Source organism: Saimiri boliviensis, chromosome 3 (assembly GCF_048565385.1).
Source record: "Saimiri boliviensis isolate mSaiBol1 chromosome 3, mSaiBol1.pri, whole genome shotgun sequence".
Lineage (NCBI taxonomy): Eukaryota > Metazoa > Chordata > Mammalia > Primates > Cebidae > Saimiri > Saimiri boliviensis.
The window spans coordinates 441,657-464,581 of record NC_133451.1 but is presented as its reverse complement, the minus strand read 5'-3'; the positions used below and the strand labels follow the sequence as shown (position 1 = coordinate 464,581).

The window sequence follows — 22,925 nt, the reverse complement described above, 5'->3', positions numbered from 1 at the left end:
GAGGATGTCCTGTGCAGACTGGAGTCATTCTGACAGCAAGGTCTAATTCTGCTCCCATTTTAGACAAAGAGAAATGACCTATCCTCCCCTCACAGAAAAAAATCTTCTTGGTTTGTACCCAGATAAGAGTTGCTCCAGTTTTCTAGTTTTTTTGGTGAAAAATGAGGAGATCTGAAGACTCAAACTGATCAATAAGCTAATTGCTTGTATTTCATCTGGTCATTAGAAAAAGAGCTGAAGGCTGAGCATGGTGGCTCATTCCTGTAATCCAAGCACTTTGGAGGCCAAGGTGGGTGGATCACCTGAGGTCGAGAGTTCAAGACCAGCCTGACCAACATGGTGAAACCCCGTTTTTTTTTTTAAAAAAAAAAAGAAAAAGAAAAAGAGCTGAAGCAGTCATTGTCCCTACCCAAAAGGAACTTGCAGTCTAGAGCACATGAATAAATGGTTGAATTCAGCATCATGTGTTCAGTACAAAGACGGAAACTGTACAGGAGACTTTTTTTTTTTTTTTTTTTTTTTTTGAGATGGAGTTTTGCTCTTGTTAACCAGGCTGGAGTGCAATGGCGCAGTCTCGGCTCACCGCAACCTCTGCCTCCTGGGTTCAGGCAATTCTCCTGCCTCAGCCTCCCGAGTAGCTGGGATTACAGGCACGTGCCACCATGCCCAGCTAATTTTTGTATTTTTAGTAGAGACGGGGTCTCACCATGTTGACCAGGATGGTCTCGATCTCTTGACCTCATGATCCCCCCGCCTTGGCCTCCCAAAGTGCTGGAATTACAGGCGTGAGCCACTGCACCTGGCCTGTACAGGAGACTTAAGCTTCATTTGTGCTACTTCTCTATTATTTTGTGAGTTTTGATGCCATCACCTGAACAACTATTCATTGACAGAATAGAAGTTGTTATTGTTAGTATTGTTTTTGCCTTGCTAAGAATAATAAATATTTAGCTTCTAATATAATTGCTGTAGAGAAACATAAGGGTTTTGGTTAAATTCCTTGTTAACGTATGTTATAAAAGAGACAGAGAAGTGGCTAAAATCGATTAAAATTTCACAAACTCTGTGAATCAAACTTCTCTTGGCCAGTCTTAGAATAGACAAAACTGAAAATACTTAGTGACATAAAGAACAGAAGCCTAGGGCCCATTCTGTCCTAAGAGGGTGTCCAGATCCACCTTCTGCTGAACCTTGTCCAGGTCTGAGCCCACACTGAAATCTCTCTGAGAACTGCTTAAAGGAGATCAGAGTTTGGGGTGGCTATTCCTACTGCCTTCCCAGAACTGGTGCTCACAATTTCCTGAAACAAAGAAGCATATAAATGGGGAAATGCTATATACTTTTGGACCTCAAATTGTTTTTTATAAAATTAAAACCAGTGTTTCTAGAGACATCTCATCCAGCAAACTGCTCTCCATTCCTGCAACTTCAGTATTTTTTTTTACAAGTCTTAAATACAAACACAAAAATAAATTCCTCTGAATTGCACTTATACTTCCTTTCTGTTTCTTTGCCATCTATTTATATTGAGCTGTTATTTGTACATTTTTTTTTTTAAGTCAATGGTAGGAAAACAAAGGAAATGGAAATTCTGAGCCCTGCACTTAAATCCTGGAAAGTATTGCATACTTGGTACTCACCTCCCAGGATGTTATTGTTGTAACTGAGCGAGCTCGAAATGACCACTGAGACAAAGGCTAGGCCAAATTACAGGGTCTTTATTGCCGGCAGCCATGGAAGACTCTCATCTGTCTAACCCATGGCCCCGAAAGGAGGGTGTCAAGACCTTTTATGCCCATAAACCACCTCCTGGGCGGGGTTGGGGGTAAGGAGCTTTGGACATTCTGTAAACCACGTCCTGGGTGGGGGTGAGGGTGAGGGGCTTTTACCATGTCACATTTCCCCCTTGTTTTATTTACAGGAATTAAATCATTAATTCCTCCAGTAGAGCCTTCTGTGAGGACCTATTGATAGTAGTTGGATTTTAAGGGGGGTTTGCTACAGGGGTTTACAGTACTGATTAGGGTGGCAAGGGTGGTGACTGCGAAGAACGCACAAGTCTTGGCTTTAGTGAATTGGGATGAATGGTTGACACTCCATTGTTTTTCTGGTGGGGCAGTCTTGACGTGGGTATGATGAATCCAGGTTGTTAGTCCGCCTACCTTGAGTGTGGTGGGTGTGGTCAGGATAACCATGTAGGATCCCTTCTAAGGGGGTGGGGGTGAGGCCGGAGGTGGCAAATTTTTTAACAAAGACAGAGTTTCCAGGCTGGAAGGGGTGTGTCAGCTGGTCAGCGAGGTGCACTGGGGTCCAATGGGGTGGGACGGGTGTCCTTAATGAGCTGGTGTACCTGGGATTGAACAGACTGGAGTGCTTGAAAGGACTTAAGAAGTGTATAGTTATGGACTTCAGCATGCACAATATCTGCGGGTCTGGGGAGTAAGGGAGGGTGCCTGCCGAACATGATTTTAAAAGGGGAGAAGCCTTTCTGATAGAGTGTGCATTGGACGCAGAGGAGAACAAAAGGAAGCAGGCTGACCCAGTTTTCACCAGTTTTTAAGATAAACTTTGTCAGAGTTTTTAAAGGGCCTGGTTAATTTGTTTGACTTGTCCTGAACTCTGAGGACAATAGGCACAGTGTAATTTCTAGGATATACCCAGGGCCTTAGTTAGGCCCTGAGAAATTTGTGCAGTAAAGGCGGGCTCATTGTCTGACCCCAGTGTTACAAGGAGGCCGAACTGAGGAGCAAGGTCCTGTAATAGTTTTTTAGTGACCACCAAAGCAGTGTCGGACCTAGTGGGGAAGACCTTGACCCATCCAGAGAACATATTTATAAACACAAGGAGGTATTTATAGCCATTTACTGGGGGTTTTGTTTCGGTGAAATCTACTTCCCAGTGCTCCCCAGGGCTAGTCCCTCTGAGTCTCAATCCTACCTGGCTAGACCTGTTTCCTCCTGGATTTACTTGGGCACATACATCACACCGAGTAGTGATTTCCTTGATAAGTTTATGTAAATGGGGAATAGTACTTGGTTTTTAGCAGTTCAGTTAGTTTGGTTGGTCCGAAGTGAGTGGCCTGGTGTGTGTCCTTAACTAGGGCTCATCCTAGAGCCTCAGGGACCACAATCCTTTGGTCTGGCATTGTCTACCACCCTGTGGACCCCTGTATGGCACCCTGTTCCTTTTCAAAATCTTTCTCACCTGAGGAGTACGTGGGAGTATGGGGCAGAACTGGGGCGGGCAGGGTTACAAGGAGGGTCAGTGGTCTCACTGGCCCCATGGCTGCCTGCTTGGCCTGTAAGTCAGCAGCCCTGTTTCCCCTTGCCTCTGGTGAATCGCTCTTTTGGTGTCCCTTGCAATGGACTAGTGCCACATAGCCTCCAGCAGAGCTAGAATTTCCTTTCTATTTTTAATAGCTTTTCCTTCTGAGGTAAGTAGTCCTCTTTCTTTATATGTTGCTCCATGTACATGACCTGTAGCAAAGGCATAATGGTTGCCTGTATAAGTAGTGACAGTCTTTCTCTCTGCCCAGTTTAAGGCTTTTTTTTTTTTTTTTTTTTTTTGAGACGGAGTTTCACTCTTGTTACCCAGGCTGGAGTGCAATAGCACGGTCTCGGCTCACCGCAACCTCCGCCTCCTGGGTTCAGGCAATTCTCTTGCCTCAGCCTCCTGAGTAGCTGGGATTACAGGCACGCACCACCATGCCCAGCTAATTTTTTGTATTTTTAGTAGAGACGGGTTTCACCATGTTGGCCAGGATGGTCTCGATCTCTTGACCTCGTGATCCACCCGCCTGGGCCTCCCAAAGTGCTTGGATTACAGGCTTGAGCCACCGCGCCCGGCTAGTTTAAGGTTTTTATCAGGGCTGTAAGTTTAGCCTTTTGGGCTGAAGTCTCATGAGGAAGGGCCTGGGCCCAGATGACCCACGCTAGGGTGACTACAGCTGCCCCCGCATACCTGACTCCGTTGACCATAAACCTGCTGCCATCTGTATACAGTACCTCTTCCAGGTTCCATGAGGGGATGCTGGTGAGGTCCAGTCGAGAGGTTTGGATGACATTTATTATTTGTTGACAGTCATGTATGGGTTCTTCTGACATATTATTAGGCAGCAGTGTGGCTGGATTCAGGACTGTAGTCTTTAGGAACTTGATGCGGGCCTGGTCTAAGAGTAGACCCTGATACTATACTATGTGAGCATTAGACATCCACCTTCCTGGAGCCCCGCGGAACAGTGATTTTACTGCATGGGGTGCCACTAGGTTTAATTCCTGCCCCAGAGTCAGTGTGTCCACCTCCTTTACCAACAGGGCTGTTGCTGCCACGGACTGAAGGCATGCTGGCCACCCAGAGGCTACGGGATTAAGTTTTTTTGATAGGTGGGCGACTGGCCTGGGCCATGGTCCTAATGTCTGGGTGAGCACCCCCTTTGCGATTTCTTGTTTTCTATGTACAAACAACCAGAAGAGTTTAGAAATATCTGGCAAGACCAGGGCTGGGGCCGAGGTCAGAGTGGCTTTAAGTTTATCAAAAGCCTGTTATTCTACTACTGTTCAAATTTGGGGTTGATTCCTTTCTGTGTAGGCATACACAAGCTTGGCTATTTAGGCAAAACCTAAAATTCATAGCCTATAGTACCCTACCTACCACCCCAAGGAACTCCCAAACTTGGCGTTTTGTGGTAGGAGTTGGTATCTGTAGTACTGCTTGGACTCAGCTGGGCGCCCGTGCCCGGTTGCCTTTTTTATGATATAGCCCAGATATGTAACCTTTTGTTGACAGATTTGGGCCTTTTTGGCTGAGACTAGATATCCCAGAGTTTGTAGGGTTAACAATAATGACTGGGTGGCTTCCCTGCTGGCCTCTTGGGTTTTTGAGGCCAGAAGTAAGTTATTTACATATTAGAGTAGAGTACACTTAGGGAACTCGACTGGGAAGGTGGCAAGATCCTGGCTAAATGCCTTATTAAATAGGGTGGGAGAGTTTTTGAATCCCTGAAGCAGCCGGGTTTATGTGAGTTGCTCCGACACCCTAGTGTCTTGGTCTGTCTATTTAAAGGCGAATATGGGTCTGCTTGGGGCCAGTGGGATGCAAAAGAATGCATCCTTGAGGTCCAGGATGGTATAGTAATGGTGGTTCAGGTTCAGGAAGCTTAGGAGGGTATATGGATTTGGGACTATGGGGTAGACAGTTTTTACTCTTTTATTTACTTCCCTTAAGTCCTATACTGGCCAGTAATCCTTTGTGCCAGGTTTTAGAACAGGGAGCAGAGGGGTGTTCCAGGGTGACTTACAGGTGCTGAGAATTCCTTCTTCTAGGAGTTTTGTTATGTGCGGAGCAATTCCCCGCCTGGCTTCCTGATTCACTGAGTATTGCTGTACCTGGACTGGAGCTGCCGTTGCCAACAGTTGGACCACAACCAGGGTACGGTGTTCTGCCAGACGTGGGGGATTAGTCTCAGCCCACACTCCGGTACACTCTCCTGGAGTTGGCGGAGGAGGTCTGACATTGATGCCTGATTTGTTTCTGGTGATAAGGCTTCCTGCAAGAGATATTTGCCTGACAGAGCACAAGTGATGAGGATTTGCTGAGGTGCTTTTGATACAGAGGGCAAAGCGGGGATAGAGAAGCAGGCTTGATTTTTGCAGAAGGAGGTGGTTGCTCAAAGTTTGTGAAATAGGTCTCGCCCTAATAGCGGGTAAGGGCATTCTGGAAGAACTAAGAAGGAATGGGTAACAGTGCCATTGCCTAAGTCAACGACTCTATTTGTGATCCATGAACTGGTTGTGGTCTTCCTGTGGCTCCTTGGATGACTGTTTTCCTACTGGATAGTGGTCCCAGAGGCTGAGTAAGGACTGAGTGGGCCGCCCCACTGTTTACTAAAAAACTGATAGGTTTGCCCCCAATCTTTAAAGTAACCCCTGGGCTCCTGGGGACTTAACAAATAAGAGCCCTGGCCCCATCAGTCCTGACCTTCTAAATTGAGGATAGCCCTCAGTGGCTTTTCCTGAGCAGTTACTCGTGTTTTTTTCTCCGGGCACTTATTTTTTAATGTCCCTCTTGTTTACAGTATGTACATTGATTTTTTTCCTAATGGGGGCCGGGAATCCCGGGGGCCCTTTTGTAAGGCCTCCTGCCCTTATGGAATGACACGTGTTTCCTGCATGGCTGCTATTACTGCTTTAGTAACTTTTTTGTTTTGTATGGCTTTAGGAGTATTCCTATTATTAGAAACCTTCTGAGCAATTTCCAGCAATTTGATTAAATTTATTCCCTGGCGGCAGGGTGCAGTGGCTTACGCCTGTAATCCCAGTACTTTGGGAGGCTGAGGTGGGCAGATCCCCTGACGTCGGGAGTTCAAGACCAGCCTGGCCAACATGGAGAGACCCATCTCTATTAAAAAAAAAAAAAAAATTATTCCCTGGAATTGATACAGTTTTTGTAACTTTTTCCTGATATCTGGGGCTGACTGGGAGACAAAGGCCAAGTTAACGGCCCCGTTGATTTTCTGGGGCCTCAGGGTCTATAGGAGTATAGGTACTGTACACCTCTTGTAGGTGTTCCAGGAAAGCAGCCGGCAATTCCTGTGGACCCTGAGTCACCGTACAGGTTGATGGGCCACGTAGCTGTCTCCTTAACCCTTGCTAAAACATACCGGTGAAAAGTGTTCAGAGCCTGGTGACCCCCTCGAGGTGTTGGGGTCCCATTGGGGTTGGGTAGTCGGAAAAACCTCTTCTTCGGTCCCGTTTTTTTTGTTTGTTTGTTTTGTTTTGTTTTTCCTGTTTCTCCCCCTGGACCTATGATCACTTTCAGGGCTTCCTGTCTAATTCTGCTTCTTTCTTTCCTCTGAGGTGAACAGAATCAGTAATAATTGTTGGCAGTTGTCCTAAGTGGGGTGATGAGTCTGGAGTACAGATTCCAAGAGCCCTGTCAAAGCCTGAGGCTTCTCAGAGAACGGAAGACGTTCTGACAGAACTTAACTCCATTTTAAAACCTTGCCACCGCTTTTAAGTTCTCCAGCACGACTCCTTCCCGGGAATTATTTCAGCAGTTCCCTAGCATGATCCCCTCCCAGGAACTATCTTAGCAGTTCCCCAGCCCCTCCCCTTCTGCACAGCCCCTTACACCAGATGCATCTGCTGGCTTGCAGGCCATAAAAATTCCTTTTGCCAAGCCACGGGTGCTGTGGACCAATTTTGGGTGCTGCCCAGCAGCTTTTCCCCTGCTTTTAATAAAGCTTGTTCTGGCACCTGGTGTTTTGGCTCTCTCTTTAATTTTTATTACCTTCCAGTTATATAAGTCACTTCACGAAGAAAGGGATGTGAACAAAGAATGGGCGACCCTGATTCTTTTCTCCCGTTGGGGGCAGCTCTCAGAGAGAAAGGACTGCCAGTGGGTGTGGAGCCCTGCTGTGGGCGTGCAGTGGGGACAGGGTTGGTTACTGATGCTGTCCGGGGTGGGGGTGGTGCTGAGGCCCTGGTTTAGAGGGCCTTGAGTATGGTGAAGGTAATTCCTGATCCTTCGCTGGGGAGGGAAGTATGGCTGGTGCAGAACGGGCTGATTCAGGGCCTGCCAGCATAACTTGTAGCCCAGCTTGTTTTATGCAGCATTTAAGCTATGAAGGGGGCTGTTGAACTAAGCCTAGCCACTGGTCAATGTATGGAAACGGATCTGGGTGCCCAGGGGAACCTGTCACATTTCATACAGCCTGGGTTACCTTGGGATTATATGTCCCGGAGTCTGGCCACCCCATCTTAAACGATGGCCACTTCAATTTACACAGGGTGCAGAGTTTTTTTGGGGTTAGTTTTACCACATATTGGCCTGAAAATTTAGCCTTGAAATTGGCCGTTATGCACTGGAGGGGGGTGCAGGGCCAGGAACCAGACGATCCCATCTGTTTTTGTTTGTTTGTTTGTTTGTTTGTTTGTTTGTTTGTTTTGAGACAGAGTCTCACTCTGTTGCCAGGCACTAGGCTGGAGTGCAGTGGCACAATCTCGGCTCACTGCAACCTCCACCACCTGGGTTCAAGCAATTCTCTTGCCTCAGCCTTCCAAGTAGCTGGGACTACAGGCGCATGCTGCCACGCCCAGCTTATTTTTTGTATTTTTAGTAGAGACGGGGTTTCACCATGTTGACCAGGATGGTCTCGATCTCTTGACCTCGTGATCCACCAGCCTCGGCCTCCCAAAGTGCTGGGATTACAGGCTTGAGCCACCGCGCCCGGCCTGGTTTTTTTTGTTTTTTTTTTTTTTTTTAACCTACCAGTTGTTACCTGGGCCTGTTTGCTTTTACAGTACTCTCAGTTCTGGAAAGCATTGTACTTGTGCCTTGCCCTTTCCAGTACCAGTTTTAAGTATGCTTCTGTAGCAAGGTTTTGTAAGGAGGGGGCAACAGGTTTGATAGGCTTTACCCCTGGCACGAGGCAAGGAGATGTGCAGAAGCGGCCACGGATGCGGGTCGATGTTACCCTCATGGGACCACAGCAGTGAATGGTAAGCTTTTAGGAGATTAAAAAAACCTGCTTTGGTAGGATCTTCACTTAGATGTGCCCTGGAGTTCAAGGACTTAGGGAAGGTTGGAAAGTGACAAAACAAATGAACAAATGGGCCAGCAAATTAACTGGGTGTGAATTTTGAAATTCACCACGGCTCATAGAGATCACAAAACTTTTTCCAGTTAGTATCAACTGGTTGATGGCAGTCAGCCTCCCAACACCAGGGAGTTGCTGGGGGCAGAATCGCCTCCCAGACATTTAAAGGAGAAAAGGAGGGGCCTAATGGTGAAAGAGGAAGAGGAAAAGGAAGGATAATAAAATTATTTTATTAGGGGCATAAAATAAGTGCAAGTCCCCTGCAACCAGTGTTTATTTAACCAATTGAGAACATCGTCTGGCCTTAGTGAGGCGGGCCTAAACCATTGCAGATCAGTCAATAAACACCTTAGAAAACTAGAGAATTTACAGTAAAGACACAACCACATGAGGGGTAGACAGACACAGGTGAGTGTCCCCTGTGGGAGACCAATCTGATGCCTGCCTGGCCATGTTCCCGAAGGGATATTTCAGAGTGTCTTGGCTAAGGTGTACCCTTATAAACCCTGGGCCTGGTCACTGCAGAGGTGAATCACTGTTATGCCCTATAACGTCTCTGTGGAACTGCAGGTGAAGGCCCACACAGGTTCGTAGCCCGCTGGCCTTGGGACCACACATATATGCACTCACTCTCTCACTTACACTGAGGTTACAGAAGACAACCAAAAACTGAATTACCTGAGCCTCCAGTGACGTCTCATGGTAGGCTTGCCTAGTCAGAGATTAATGACCGCATCCGGTGTCCTGACCTAGGCTCCTGATGGATCACTCTGTGCCCCACTTGCCACGCTCCCCACCCCCCCCCCACCACCAGTTTCTAGACCTGACTTACCTCTGAAGGTTCCCGGGACCCTGAGGAATTTCGGGTGAATGTCGGCTAGGTAGTCGCCCATCCACCACAGGGCCAGAACTCTGTGGCCCTGGAACATCTCAGGGGGGCGCCTCCCCTAGAGATCCCCGAGGCAGGGGCTGCTGCTTTGTCTGAGTGATGATGGACAAATCTCGCTGGGGCCTCCAAATGTAACCAAGCAAGTGCAAAATCACCACTGAGACAAAGCCTAGGCCAAGTTACAGGGTCTTTATTGCTAGTGGCCACAGAGGACTCGCGTCTCTCTAACTTGTGGCCCTGAAAGGAGGGTGTCAAGACCTTTTATGCTTGTAAACCACTTTCTGGCTGGGGGTGGGGGCAAGGGGCTTTGGACATTCCAAGGGCCAGTGGACTTTGGAAATTCTGTAAACCACCTCCTGGGTTGGGGTGAGGGTGAGGGTGAGAGGCTTTTACCATGTCACATTATGAGAATTAATACATAATGTTAGTGTCACAGCACAGTGCTCTGTGACATACTACTGTGCACATAGTACATGCTCCATAAACATTGCATTAATGCAGTTGCACATGTTGTTTTTCAAATGCAGACTCACTCTGTTACAGAATATTCAGGAGACCAGAGACCATGGGTGAAACAGGAGGATTTTATTAAGGTGGCCACCAGCTCAGTGGATTAGCATCCCAAGGCTGAGCCCCTAACAAAGACAGGGCTTGACTTTTATATATCCAGGATGACGTAGCTGCTAACAGGTTTACAGAAGCCAGAACAAAGAATAGTTAATTTGTGACATGTCTTGTGATGTACGTTACATTTGAAAATAGCATTTTGAGAAACACATTGCACATTCTTTTGGTGTTATCTTGCCCTGTGACCTTGCTGCTGGTCTGCAAGAAAAACAAGAGTCTTGAGATGCTTGAGAACTTTGCTGAGAATGTAGGGAGAATAGATAAGGTAGATTTTACAAGGAGTTAGTATATTTCAAGCAGAGCTGGGGTTTAGGTTTTATACTGAACACAACACAGTAAAACTTTATTATGCAGCAATTACAGACTACTATTGTTATTATTTAATTTTTCTCTTCAACTCAGACATTGACACCATCTCCAGCTTCTGTAAACTTTAAAGGGCCTGCAGAGAATGCCATGCTTCAGGTTGATGATTGGTGATCTTGTCTTCGGATGAAAAGTATCTGCGTTGTGATAAGGGTGTTGGTGTAAGGGACTCTGTGTGCTGTGCCTGCTTTCTATAGCTGAGTGGTACTATAAATGGTTCTAGGAGGAGGAACGTGAGCATTAACAGGAGACTTAAGTATAAGAAGCTAATTCATGGACTTTTCTCAGACCTGCAAAATTTTGTTACAGTGAGGTGAAATAATAGATGAAATAGTTTATATGTGTATCAAGTAATATCAGATAATTTATATGTGCATTGAAGCTTAAGAGGCAGTGCTTAGCTAAGTGACTTTCAGCCCAGGCCTCCAATAGGATCTCATGCACAATTTGAAGAGAAATCATCGCCTGAGGTCTTCACCACAGATCCTGTCTGTTGTTCTGGGTGGAAACATTTCTGTTTTTGAAATTAAGTTTCTCACAAATTACGCGAGGCCAAGGTCAAGCATGAGGGCTTCCAGATACTTTAATGAGAGGTGAGTTCAACTGGTTTTCCAGGAGGTCACAGGGCTTACTCTGCTTGGTTTTGGTAGGGGCATGTCAGTGTAGCCCATATTTTTATTGCAGCAACAGAAAATGTTGGAATGCCTTCCTTTTTCTACAGAGCTATAGAATACTTTAGAGAACATTACTGTGTTGAAAGTTATTTAAGCAGATAATCCTACTCAGTCACATGTCAGAACTAGTTCTCTTAATTCATTTCACCTGTAGTCAAATTAAGAACTCTGTCACTTGATACATATATATTTTCAGGAACTCTTAACATTCAGGGATGTGGCCATAGAATTCTCTCCAGAAGAGTGGAAATGCCTGGACCCTACCCAGCAGAATTTATATAGAGATGTAATGTTGGAGAACTATAGAAACCTGGTCTCCCTGGGTGAGGATAGCTTAAATGCATAATTCCTAATACTCCTTCGGAGTTTTATTTTCTATTTTTGTAGAATGTCTTCTTGGGAACTTCTGCTTTATATGGATTAATTTCAGTTTCTTTCTTCAAGAAACTCTTGGGAATTTGCTGGTGTAAAAAAGAGTATCTTGGGCAGGCACGGTGGATCATGAGGTCAGGAGATTGAGACCATCCTAGCTAACACAGTGAAACGCTGTCTCCACTAAAAATACAAAAAATTAGCCGGGGATGCGCCGGTAGTCCCAGCTACTCAGGACCCTGAGGCAGGAGAGTCACTTGAACCCAGTGAGCCAAGATCATGCCACTGCACTCCAGCCTGGGTGACAAAGCAAGACTCTGTCTAAAAAAAAAAAATCTTTAAGATGTTTCATCTTTACATAAAACTTCTCTTTTTTTTGAACAAATTTGTGTCTTCCACTCTAAGTTAGTGGCAATTCTAGCAATTCAATTACATGAAGTATTGTTTTCCACATCTTGAAATACAATTTGCACCACTTATTTTGATTCAGTAGTATTTGGTAGTGGAACCTACAGATTTAAAATACTTAAATATTTTAAAGATTCTGTCAGGAAACAATTTTTGGATTAATTTTCTAGGATCTTCATAATTTCTCTTTTCTGCTTCACATAGTACTAGGTTGGTAATTGGAGAATCCCTAACAATAGTCTTGATAACTTTTTAAAATAAAACAGGTGTTGCTTTCTCTAACCCAGACCTGGTCACCTGTCTGGAGCAAAGAAAAGAACCCTACAATGTAAAGATACATGAGGCAGTAGCCAGACCCCCAGGTAGGTGACAGTGAATGAAAGAGAGGACACAGGCAAGGGGACCAAGATCAAGAAGGAAGTCAGGCCTTTAAAGCCTTTAAAGGTAGTTTGGGAAGCTCTGCTTCAATGGAAATAATTTCTGAAAAGGCTGCATTTTTTTCCCCATATTCATGAATAGGGGCATCTTCTGTCTCATGCTGTTAAATCGTCTAAGAATTCTCTTTTTCGTGATCTCCCTTAGAGTTTACAGGGAAAGCCAATGTCCACTTTATCACTTATAAGGGGGCTGCGTGATATGACTGCTGTTCCATTGCTTTTGAAGACATAGAAATATTTGTATATTGAGGAGATCTAGGTCAAAGTATTTTTTTCAAATACTCTTTTCATACCATGTCTAAAATGTGTAAGGTGAGTAGTGGACATACTGGAATTTGGTTCAGAAATCCTAGGAATACCAGGGACAGATGATGTATCTTTTCTGCTTAGTGATTTTTAATCTTACAGAGGTTGCAAATATAATTCTACAAAAATTCTTATTCAGCAGTTTTATCAGAATAAGCATTTTCCTAAATATGAAAAAATGTAATACTACTTCAAAATGTTTTTTTTTTTTTTTTTTGAGACGGAGTTTCGCTCATGTTACCCAGGCTGGAGTGCAATGGTGCGATCTCGGCTCACCACAACCTCCGCCTCCTGGGTTCAGGCGATTCTCCTGCCTCAGCCTCCTGAGTAGCTAGGATTACAGGCACGTGCCACCATGCCCAGCTAATTTTTTGTTTTGGTAGAGATAGGGTTTCACCATGTTGACCAGGATGGTCTCGATCTCTCGACCTCGTGATCCACCCACCTTGGCCTCCCAAAGTGCTGAGATTACAGGCGTGAGCCACCGCGCCCGGCCCAAAATGTTATTGTTTTAGTATAATCGGAGATTTGTGATTTAAACGCTATATGTGCAAATTTTCAAATTTTAATATAGTTTAAAGCACAGATTTCCAACCTTTTGGCTTCCCTGGGCCACACTGGAAGAATTGTCTTGAGCCACACATAAAATACATTAATACTAATGATAGCCGATGAGCTTAAAAAAAAAAAAGGTTCACGAATAATTTTGTGATATCTACCACCATAAATAAGGGTTGGACACCACTGGATAAAGTATCTGCTTACCTTCTAGGTTTCTTTTTTTTTTTTGTGATGGAGTTTTGCTCTTGTTACCCAGGCTGGAGTGCAATGGCGCGATCTCGGCTCACCGCAACCTCCGCCTCCTGGGTTCAGGCAATTCTCCTGCCTCAGCCTCCTGAGTAGCTGGGATTACAGGCACGTGCCACCATGCCCAGCTAATTTTTTGTATTTTTAGTAGAGACGGGGTTTCACCATGTTGACCAGGATGGTCTCGGTCTCTTGACCTCGTGATCCACCCGCCTCGGCCTCCCAAAGTGCTGGGATTACAGGCTTGAGCCACCGCGCCCGGCCACCTTCTAGGTTTCTTAAATGTACTATGTCATTAACCAAGCAAGAACCTTGCTAAGTGTATATTAAGCTCTCAGTCCTTACCTTCCTTCTTTTTTTTTTTTTTTAATTATCTTTCCCTTTTACTGAGTTAAATGCATAAAGTGATCATTATTATAAGTTTAAAATATGTTCAGATTTTTGCATGTATACATGTAATTATTAGTATTACAAACTCAGGAAGAAAAATTAACAGATATTTTATTTCAGGATGGCAGTCAACTCACAAAGCTATATTATATTCTAATACTGTAACCACAAGTGTTATACCATTATAGTCAAAATAAACACCTCAGCAAGTTGTCAAAATTTCAAAAAATAAAAGGGATAAGCTAACAAAAAATATTCAAGTAGTTACATTGAAAGACATCATTTAGTTAAGCTGACATCATCTTGTTTCATACAAAAAGAAACTAACGTATTTAAAATCAAAGCTTTCAAATTTTGTGTTCCAATTTTTAATTGCCAAAAATTGCATAATTAACTCTACTTCATTCATTCACTCCAAAATAATAATCATTAAGGAAGCCAAATGACCATTATTTTCCTTTTCCTCATTTTACCAAATTAATTTTATAGCTGAAAGGAATTTTAACAATATACGGCAAATTATCACCTGATCTCCTAATAAAGGCTGAAAATCAGAGGTCAAAGGACTTGAATGAATTCCACAGCTCTCTAGCAACGAAGCCAAAATTAGATTTGTCTCTCCTGAAACATAGTCCTATTTTTCTTGGCAATCCATTGCTAGAGTTAATGTTTCCTAAAGAAATAGTGGGCCTAAAAACCATTTAAATTGTACTTCAAAATGAGCTTTATCAACTGCCAGATACAAATCTGGCTATTACAGTTTGTAAAGGATCACCCATGCCCCTGCTTAGTCACCTACTTTTATCCAGTCAGTTTTATCTGTCTTTGCTGTTACAGCTGTAATTATTTGTTTTATCTTAGAAATTCACAGAACATAAATAGGTGTATTTATGTTCTGTGAAATATATGTTCAGTGCACAATATAGTCAACGGTTTAATAAATCTCATTTATCATTTAAAACAATTTTTATCTAAGAGGTTCCCAATTTTTTAAAAATTATCCCAGGTAATTTGTTTCTAAGAAAAAAAATATTGTCTCATGATTATTTCTTGCCTGATAGCAATAGATTTGAATCTGTCAGAACTTTCTGCATCCTGTGAAACTAGTAGGGTTTTTATTCCCCCTGAGTCTTTTTTTAATACAAGAAGTACTAGTATGAACAGAACTTCCACTTAAAGAATCTGGGTTACCTTTAAAAATTCTCCCAGTCTACTTTTATAACTTTTCAAAAACTGAGTCATAGAAATGGAGGAGACTGTTTTTCACTCTTTTTTTTTTTTTTTTTTTTTTTTTTTGAGACGGAGTTTCGCTCTTGTTACCCAGGCTGGAGTGCAATGGCGCGATCTCGGCTCACCGCAACCTCCGCCTCCTGGGTTCAGGCAATTCTCCTGCCTCAGCCTCCTGAGTAGCTGGGATTACAGGCACGCGCCACCATGCCCAGCTAATTTTTTGTATTTTTAGTAGAGACGGGGTTTCACCATGTTGACCAGGTTGGTCTCGATCTCTTGACCTCGTGATCCACCCGCCTCGGCCTCCCAAAGTGCTGGGATTACAGGCTTGAGCCACCGCGCCCGGCCTGTTTTTCACTCTTAAGCATATTTACATCTGAATCATTTTAGTCACAGGAGATACTTTCCTCCCTGAAAAAAAATCTGATGTCTTCTCTTGGTACCTAATTCCATCATTTAGTTGGCTTCATGGCCAATCAAATTTGTATCTTCTCATAAAGCTGATTAGACTATTTACTTTGATAAGAACCTCTATTTCCAGAGAGGTCAGAGTCATTTAGAAGGCTGGTGCCGTGATCTAACAGCACGTAGCTCACTCTTGGTAAGGATCTTTAATTATGACCCAATTGTAGTTCTTTTTCTTTTTCTTTTTCTTTTTTTTTGAGACAGGGCCTCGCTCTGTTACCCAGGCTGGAGTACAGTGGTTCTATCTTGGCTCACTGCAACCTCTGCCTCTTGAGCTCAAGCAATTCTCCTGCCTCAGCCTCCCAAGTAGCTGGGACCACAGGCACGAACCACCAGGCCTGGCTAATTTTTTTGGTAGAGACAGGTTTTCGCTATGTAGCCCAGGCTGGTCTTGAACTCCTGAGCTCAAGCAATCCACCTGCCTTAGCATCTCAAAGTGCTGGGATTACAGGTGCTAGCCACCATGCCTGGATGATACACTCCATTTCTATTTCTCCACATCCTCTCCAGCATCTGTTGTTTCCTGACTTCTTAATGATCGCCATTCTAACTGGCATGAGATAGTATCTCAATGTGGTTTTGATTTGCATTTCTCTAATGATCAGTGATGATAAGCTTTTTTCTGTATGTTTGTTGGCTGCATAAATGTCTTTTGAGAAGTGTCTGTTCATATCCTTCATTCTTTTTAAGACAGTGTGTGGTAAGTGTTGTAAAAGATGTATGCAGAAGGTGTTACTGAAGCACAAAAGAAGAATGTCTCAACTGGAAGAAATTTGAAGACTCCATAGAAGTCGTATTTTAGCTAAGTTTTGAAAATGTGTAGGCATCTGTCAGGAGTCCCTGAAGAAAAGCATTTTTTCAGAACAGCAGGTTTAACTGCTATTCTGCCAACCAGGCGTTCTTTAAGCATGGATTCATAATTGCCCCAACGATGAATCTGATCAAAAATTTCAGTACCATGCTGCTCTCATTAGCTCATCTTCTCTACCAGGGTGATACTCCATATAAGGGCTGGCATTATAAACGAAACCTCTTATGCATATCCAGCAATCATCTTTTTTGTGGTGTTTTTAAAGTTCTTCAGTTACTTCAATTAACCTGCCTTTTAATCCTGTTAGCTCCTTTCTACCTTTGGTCAGTTGAATCCAATCCATGAGGCTTCTGCCCTGTTTTAAAGATACCTTGCTATGAACCCCCTCCACTGCCTGGCAGTGATACGCTGCTGAGACCTGGGGGCCAGTATAGACTGGGAAGGGACGTTCAGCATCTTGAAACTCGTGCTCCAGGCCATGCCGGGATTCGCTGTGAAACGGGCTAGCACCTCCAGCCCCAGCTCTGTGGCTGGGCAGAGGCCAAGCTCCTGACCCACCCATTACCTTATTTCTTAATAACTATTATAATTTTGTCTTATTAGGAAGCCTGAGATTCTGTCATTGAGATACGTATATATAAATATGTGTCTCTCTCACACACATGCACACTTAAATAAGTTATATATGTATGTAGTAAACATTGTTGATAGATTCTTGGAAACTGGAAGTGAAGCAACATATCATTTAAGAAAACTGATTTTAGGGCCGGGTGTGGTGGCTAACGCCTGTAATCCCAGCACTTTTGGAGGCTGAGGCAGGCAAATCATGAGGTCAGGAGTTTGAGACCACCCTGGCCAACATGGCAAAGCCCCATCTCTACTAAAAATACAAAAAATTAGCTGGGCATGGTGGCAGGTGTCTGTAATCCAGCTACTCTGGAGGCTGAGGCAGGAGAATCATCGAATCTGGGAGGCAGGGGTTACCGTGAGCCAAGATCGCACCATTGCACTCCAGTCTAGATGACAAGAGCAAAACTCTGTCTCAAAAAAAAAAAAAAAACAAAAAAAAAAACAAAACTAGTTTTACCAGAGTTTAATTGATACAAGAGTTATGTTTGGTATATAACTGTCGTGGACCGTCCGGACGGGTAGGCACGTCTGCCCGGGGGTCTCTCGACCTGCAAGAGGGTCCCAATACCTGGAAGAGGGAGTGCGCCTGAGAAAATAATAAAGACAGAGAGAGAGAAAGCGAGGCGTCTGGAGGGCTGATAGGCTGTGCCTAAACAGCAAATTTTATTTTTCAAAGGCCAGGAATAAATACACTTTCATGGCTCTGGTTTACGTCATAGTAAGAGGAATGTAAATGTATGCCTCACATGGCCTATACAATAGAGAAGTCAAATACACAATGGTTGCAAGACAAAATGTAAATGTATACCTTACATGGCCTTACAGATACACAATCAGTGGTTGTAAAAGGTAACAGAATTTCCTGTGATCACAAAGCTTGTTTGCATCCAGACATTATTCCTCCTGGCTGCAGGTGTCTCTGGTTTTGCTTATCAGAGTATCTTTTATCCGAATTCTCCTTTGTCTACTCCTAACTCAACTCAATTTCCCCATTCAGGAATCTCTGAGTCAGGAATCAAAGCCATCCCTTATGGTGACATTTTGCTTTGCAAATATTGACAGTTAAACCATTATCTAAGGTGCAAGGCAGTCTGGTAAGTAAGGTTTAAGGATTATACTTAAAGTCATAAAAAGGTTAAAAGCAGGAACCGGTTGCCGGCAGGGGGTAACTCGGTCTAGCAGCAATGCATAGTTTTAGGCCCAAACGATATTGTGGTTGATATTAGAAACTGATCATTCATCTTTCAGTTCCTATATTCCGGATAGCTCGACTGCCTCCAGTAGGAAACTGTGTTTGGGATCAAACTCACCGTATAGTGAGACTCACGCCTTTTAGGGGTCTCACACAGGAGTGTTCCCCACATATAACATTGCTTCAAGTTACAGTTTTCAATAACCTGTTTTTTACATTAAGTGAGGACTTAACTGTACACCTGTATTAGTGTGATATGGATTTTTCTGATAAATAAAAATATATATTTAATGTGTACAATGTAGTGATTTGATACACATATTTTGTAATGATTTGATATTGCATATATTTTATTGTAAAAATACAGTGAAGTTGATCGACACATCTTTTACCTTACATAGATAACTTTTTTTTTTGTATTAACACTTAAGGTCTACTGTTGTAGCAAATTGTAAGCATACATTACAGTATTACTAAGTATAAACACAATGCTATTTTGCTAATCTAATGCTATTGCACATCAGATTTCTCAGACTTACTTAACTTATAACTAAAAATTTGTACTTTTTGAACATATCCTCATATTCCCATGCTTAGGCACTAACTGTAAGGGTTATTGCCGAGTTTAAAATGAGGAAACTGAGGCCAGCATAAGAACAATTAAATTCCAATTTATTCAGCTCCTGAGCGAGGTTCTGTGGTCCGGGAGAGGGGGGCCAGAGAAGTTGCACTGATTTCACGAGGCATGGGGCTTTTATAGTGAGCGAGGAGTAGGGTTTTCTGATTGGTTATAAGGGAACAGGACGTGTACAGGGCAAGCTGCCATTGTTAGGTAGGCAGGATGTCCGGTGGGCAGGCCGGCCAGGGGGAACGGGATATGGACGGGGCAAACTGCTATTGGGCAGGCTTTGGCGGGGTTTCTTTTAAATTTTGGCAGGGTTTTTTACGGGCTAGGTACTGAGTGCAGATCCTAGTGTTGAGTGCAGATTTGGATGCTGAGTGCAGAAGTGGGCAGTGGGGGAGCTACATGGTGCAGCTAGGTGCTGAGTGTAGGGCTTGGTCCCCGGCGTGGAGTGGTGACAGCAGTTTTTAGGCTCGGAGAGGGATGGGCGTGTCCAGGCTCCCGGTGAGGCAATCGGCCTTACACTAACAACCACCTTTCTACTTTCTGCTTTCATGAGTTTACATTTTTCGATTCCTCATCTCTGAGAAGAAGCAGTTTCTTTTCTTTTTTTTTTTTTTTGAGATGGAGTTTTGCTCTTGTTACCCAGGCTGGAGTGCAATGGTGTGGTCTCGGCTCACCGCAACCTCCGCCTCCTGGGTTCAGGCAATTCTCTTGCCTCAGCCTCCTGAGTAGCTTGGATTACAGGCACGCGCCACCATGCCCAGCTAATTTTTTGTATTTTTAGTAGAGACAGGGTTTCGCCATGTTGACCAGGATGGTCTCGATCTCTTGACCTCGTGATCCACCCGCCTCGGCCTCCCAAAGTGCTGGGATTACAGGCGTGAGCCACCGCGCCCAGGCTGAAGAAGCAGTTTGTCTCTTTGTGTTTGGCTAATTTCATTTAGCATCATGTCCTCTAGGTCTATCCATGTTGTAAATGGCTAGATTTCCTTTTTTCTTATGGCTGAATGGCATTCTACTGTGTATATATACACACCATATTTTGGCAATTGTATATATACTACAATGAACATGGGGCTGAAGACATTTCTTCAAGGTGCTCATTTAATTTCCTTTGGTAGTATGCCCAGAAGTGGTATTGCTGTATTATATGATATTTCCATTTTTATTTTTTACTGTTTCTTATGATGACTTTATCAATTTACATTTCACCAACAGCATACAGCATTTCCCTTGTATGTATGTCTTCTTTGGGAAAAAAAATAATTTACTGAGTATTTTCGAATGGCTTATCCTGATCATTATTGTTTTGCTTTGAATTGCCGAAGTTTCTTACACATTTTGGATATGGATATTAACTTATTTTTTATTTTATTTTTTTTGAGATAGAGTTTTGCTCTTGTTGCCCAGGCTGGAGTACAGTGGTGCTCTCAGCTCACTGCAACCTCCACCAACTGGGTTCAAGCGATTCTTCTGCCTCAGCCTCCCAAAGAGCTAGCATAAAGGGCTGTTGAATTTTGTCAAAGGCCTTCTCTGCATCAGTTGAGATAATCGTGGTTTTTGTCTTTGGTTCTGTTTATGTGGTGAATTACGTTTATAGGCTTGCATATGTTGAACCAGCCTTGCATCCCCGGGATGAAGCCTGCTTGATCATGGTGGATAAACTTTTTGATGTGCTGTTACCATCAGTTCGCCAGTATTTTATTGAAGATTTTTGCATCTATGTTCATCATGGATATTGGCCTGAAGTTTTCTTTTCTTGCTGATTTCTCTGCCAGGTTTTGGTATCAGGACAATATAGGTCTCATAAAATGATTTGGTAAGGATTCCCTCATATTGGATTGTTTGGAATAGTTTCAGAAGGAATGGTACCAGCTCCTCTTTGTATGTCTGGTAGAATTCAGCTGTGAACCCATCTGGACCTGGACTTTTTTTGGGTGGTAGGCTCTTAATTGCTGCCTCCACTTCAGACCTTGTTATTGGCCTACTCAGGGTTTCGGCTTCTTTCTGGTTTAGGCTTGGGAGGATGCAAGTGTCCAGGAATTTATCCATTTCTTCCAGGTTTACCAGTTTATGTGCATAGAGTTGTTTGTAATAATCTCTGATGATGGTTTGTATTTCTGTGGGATCTGTGGTGATATCCCCTTTATCGTTTTTTATTGCATCTATTTGATTATTCTCTCTCCTTTTTTATTAATCTGGCTAGTGGTCTGTCTATTTTGTTGATATTTTTGAAAAACCAGCTCCTGGATTTATTGATTTTTTTGAAGATTTTTTTTTTGTGTCCCTATCTCCTTCAGTTCTGCTCTGATCTTAGTTATTTCTTGTCTTCTGCTAGGTTTTGAGGTTTTTTTTTGATCTTGCTCCTCTAGCTCTTTCAATTTTGATGATAGAGTGTCGATCTTAGAGCTTTCCTTCCTTCTCATGTGGGCATTTATTGCTATATATTTTCCTCTAGACACTGCTTTAAATGTATCCCAGGCCGGGCGCGGTGGCTCACGCCTGTAATCCCAGCACTTTGGGAGGCCGAGGCGGGTGGATCACGAGGTCGAGAGATCGAGACTATCCTGGTCAAAATGGTGAAACCCCGTCTCTACTAAAAATACAAAACATTAGCTGGGCGTGGTGGCTCGTGCCTGTAATCCCAGCTACTCAGGAGGCTGAGGCAGGAGAATTGCCTGAACCCAGGAGGCGGAGGTTGCGGTGAGCCGAGATTGCATCATTGCACTCCAGCCTGGGTGACAAGAGCGAAACTCCGTCTCAAAAATAAATAAATAAATAAATGTATCCCAGAGATTCTGGTATGTTGTGTCTTTGTTCTCATTAGCTTGTAAGAACATCTTTATTTTTGCCTTCATTTCATTGTTTATCCAATCAACATTCAACATTCAAGAGCCAGTTGTTTGGTTTCCATGAAGCTGTGCCATTCTGAGTTTGTTTCCGAATTCTGAGTTCTAACTTGATTACACTGTGGTCTGAGAGACTGTTTGTTATGATCTTCATTCTTTTGCATTTGCTGAGGAGTGATTTACTTCCAATTACGTGGTCAATTTGAGAGTAGGTGCGATGTGGTGCTGAGAAGAGTGTATATTCTGTGGATTTGGGGTGGAGGGTTCTGTAAATGTCTATTTGGTTTGCTTGGTTCATGTCTTGAGTTCAAGTCCTGGATATCCTTGTTAATTTTCTGTCTCGTTGATCTGTCTAATGTTGACAATGGGGTCTTAAAGTCTCCCACTATTATTGTGTGGGAGTCTAAGTCTCTTTGTAAGTCATTACAAACTTGCCTTATGTATCTGGGTGCTCCTATATTGGGTGAGTATATATTTAGGATCATTAGCTCTTCTTGTTGCATTGATCTTTTTACCATTATGTCATGTCCTTCTTTGTCTCTTTTGATTTTTGTTGGTTTAAAGTCTATTTTATCAGAGATGAAAATTGCAACTCCTGCTTGTTTTTGCTGTCCATTTGCTTGGTAAATCTTCCTCCATCCCTTTATTTTGAGTCTTTGTGTATCCTTGCATGTGAGATGGGTTTCCTGGATATAGCACACTGATGGATTTTGGCTTTTTATCCAATTTAGCAGTCTGTGTCTTTTGATTGGGGTGTTTAGCCCATTTACATTTAGGGTTAATATTGTTATGTGTGAATTTGATCCTGCCATTTTTATGCTAGCTGGCTGTTTTGCCCGTTCATGCCATTTCTTCATTGTGTCAATGCTCTTTACCATTTGGTATGTTTTTGGAGTGGCTGGTACTGGTTGTTCCTTTCTATGCTTAGTGCTTTCAGGAGCTTTTGTAAAGCAGGGCTGGTGGTGAGGAAACCTCTGAGTAATTGCTTGTCCATGAAGGATTTTATTTCTTCTTCACTTATGAAGCTTAGTTTGGCATGATATGAAATTCTGTGTTGAAAGGTCTTTTCTCTAAGGATGTTGAATATTGGCCCCCACTCTCTTCTGGCTTGTAGGGTTTCTGCTGAAAGATCTGCTGTGAGTCTGATGGGCTTCCCTTTGTGGGTAACCCAGCCTTTCTCTCTGGCTGCCCTTAGCATTTTCTCCTTCATTTCAACCCTGGAGAATCTCACGATTATGTGCCTTGGGGTTG

The 22,925-nt window shown here is 43.3% G+C and overlaps 1 protein-coding gene and 1 long non-coding RNA gene across 4 annotated transcripts in view; both read left to right on the top strand.

The window, feature by feature from the left end:
* The window catches only part of LOC101045711 (uncharacterized), a 56,274-nt gene that overhangs the window by 5,784 nt on the left and 27,565 nt on the right, over positions 1-22,925 (top strand). The window lies entirely within an intron of this gene.
* LOC141579931 (zinc finger protein 141-like) lies at positions 9,137-21,300 on the top strand. Its single transcript, XM_074395731.1, has 4 exons — positions 9,137-9,182; positions 11,317-11,475; positions 12,199-12,294; positions 19,610-21,300. The coding sequence occupies exons 1-4, from the start codon at positions 9,137-9,139 to the stop codon at positions 19,663-19,665; spliced, it is 357 nt and encodes a 118-aa protein (XP_074251832.1). The 3' UTR covers positions 19,666-21,300.

Bases quoted from the DNA above. Each gene is read 5' to 3' on its own strand.
- LOC141579931 (XM_074395731.1), top strand. From the start codon at position 9,137: ATGCCCTATAACGTCTCTGTGGAACTGCAGGTGAAGGCCCACACAG. The intron at 11,476-12,198 runs GTGAGGATAGCT...AAAATAAAACAG, and splicing joins TAGAAACCTGGTCTCCCTGG to GTGTTGCTTTCTCTAACCCA. The intron at 12,295-19,609 runs GTAGGTGACAGT...TTGTATTTTTAG, and splicing joins GGCAGTAGCCAGACCCCCAG to TAGAGACAGGGTTTCGCCAT.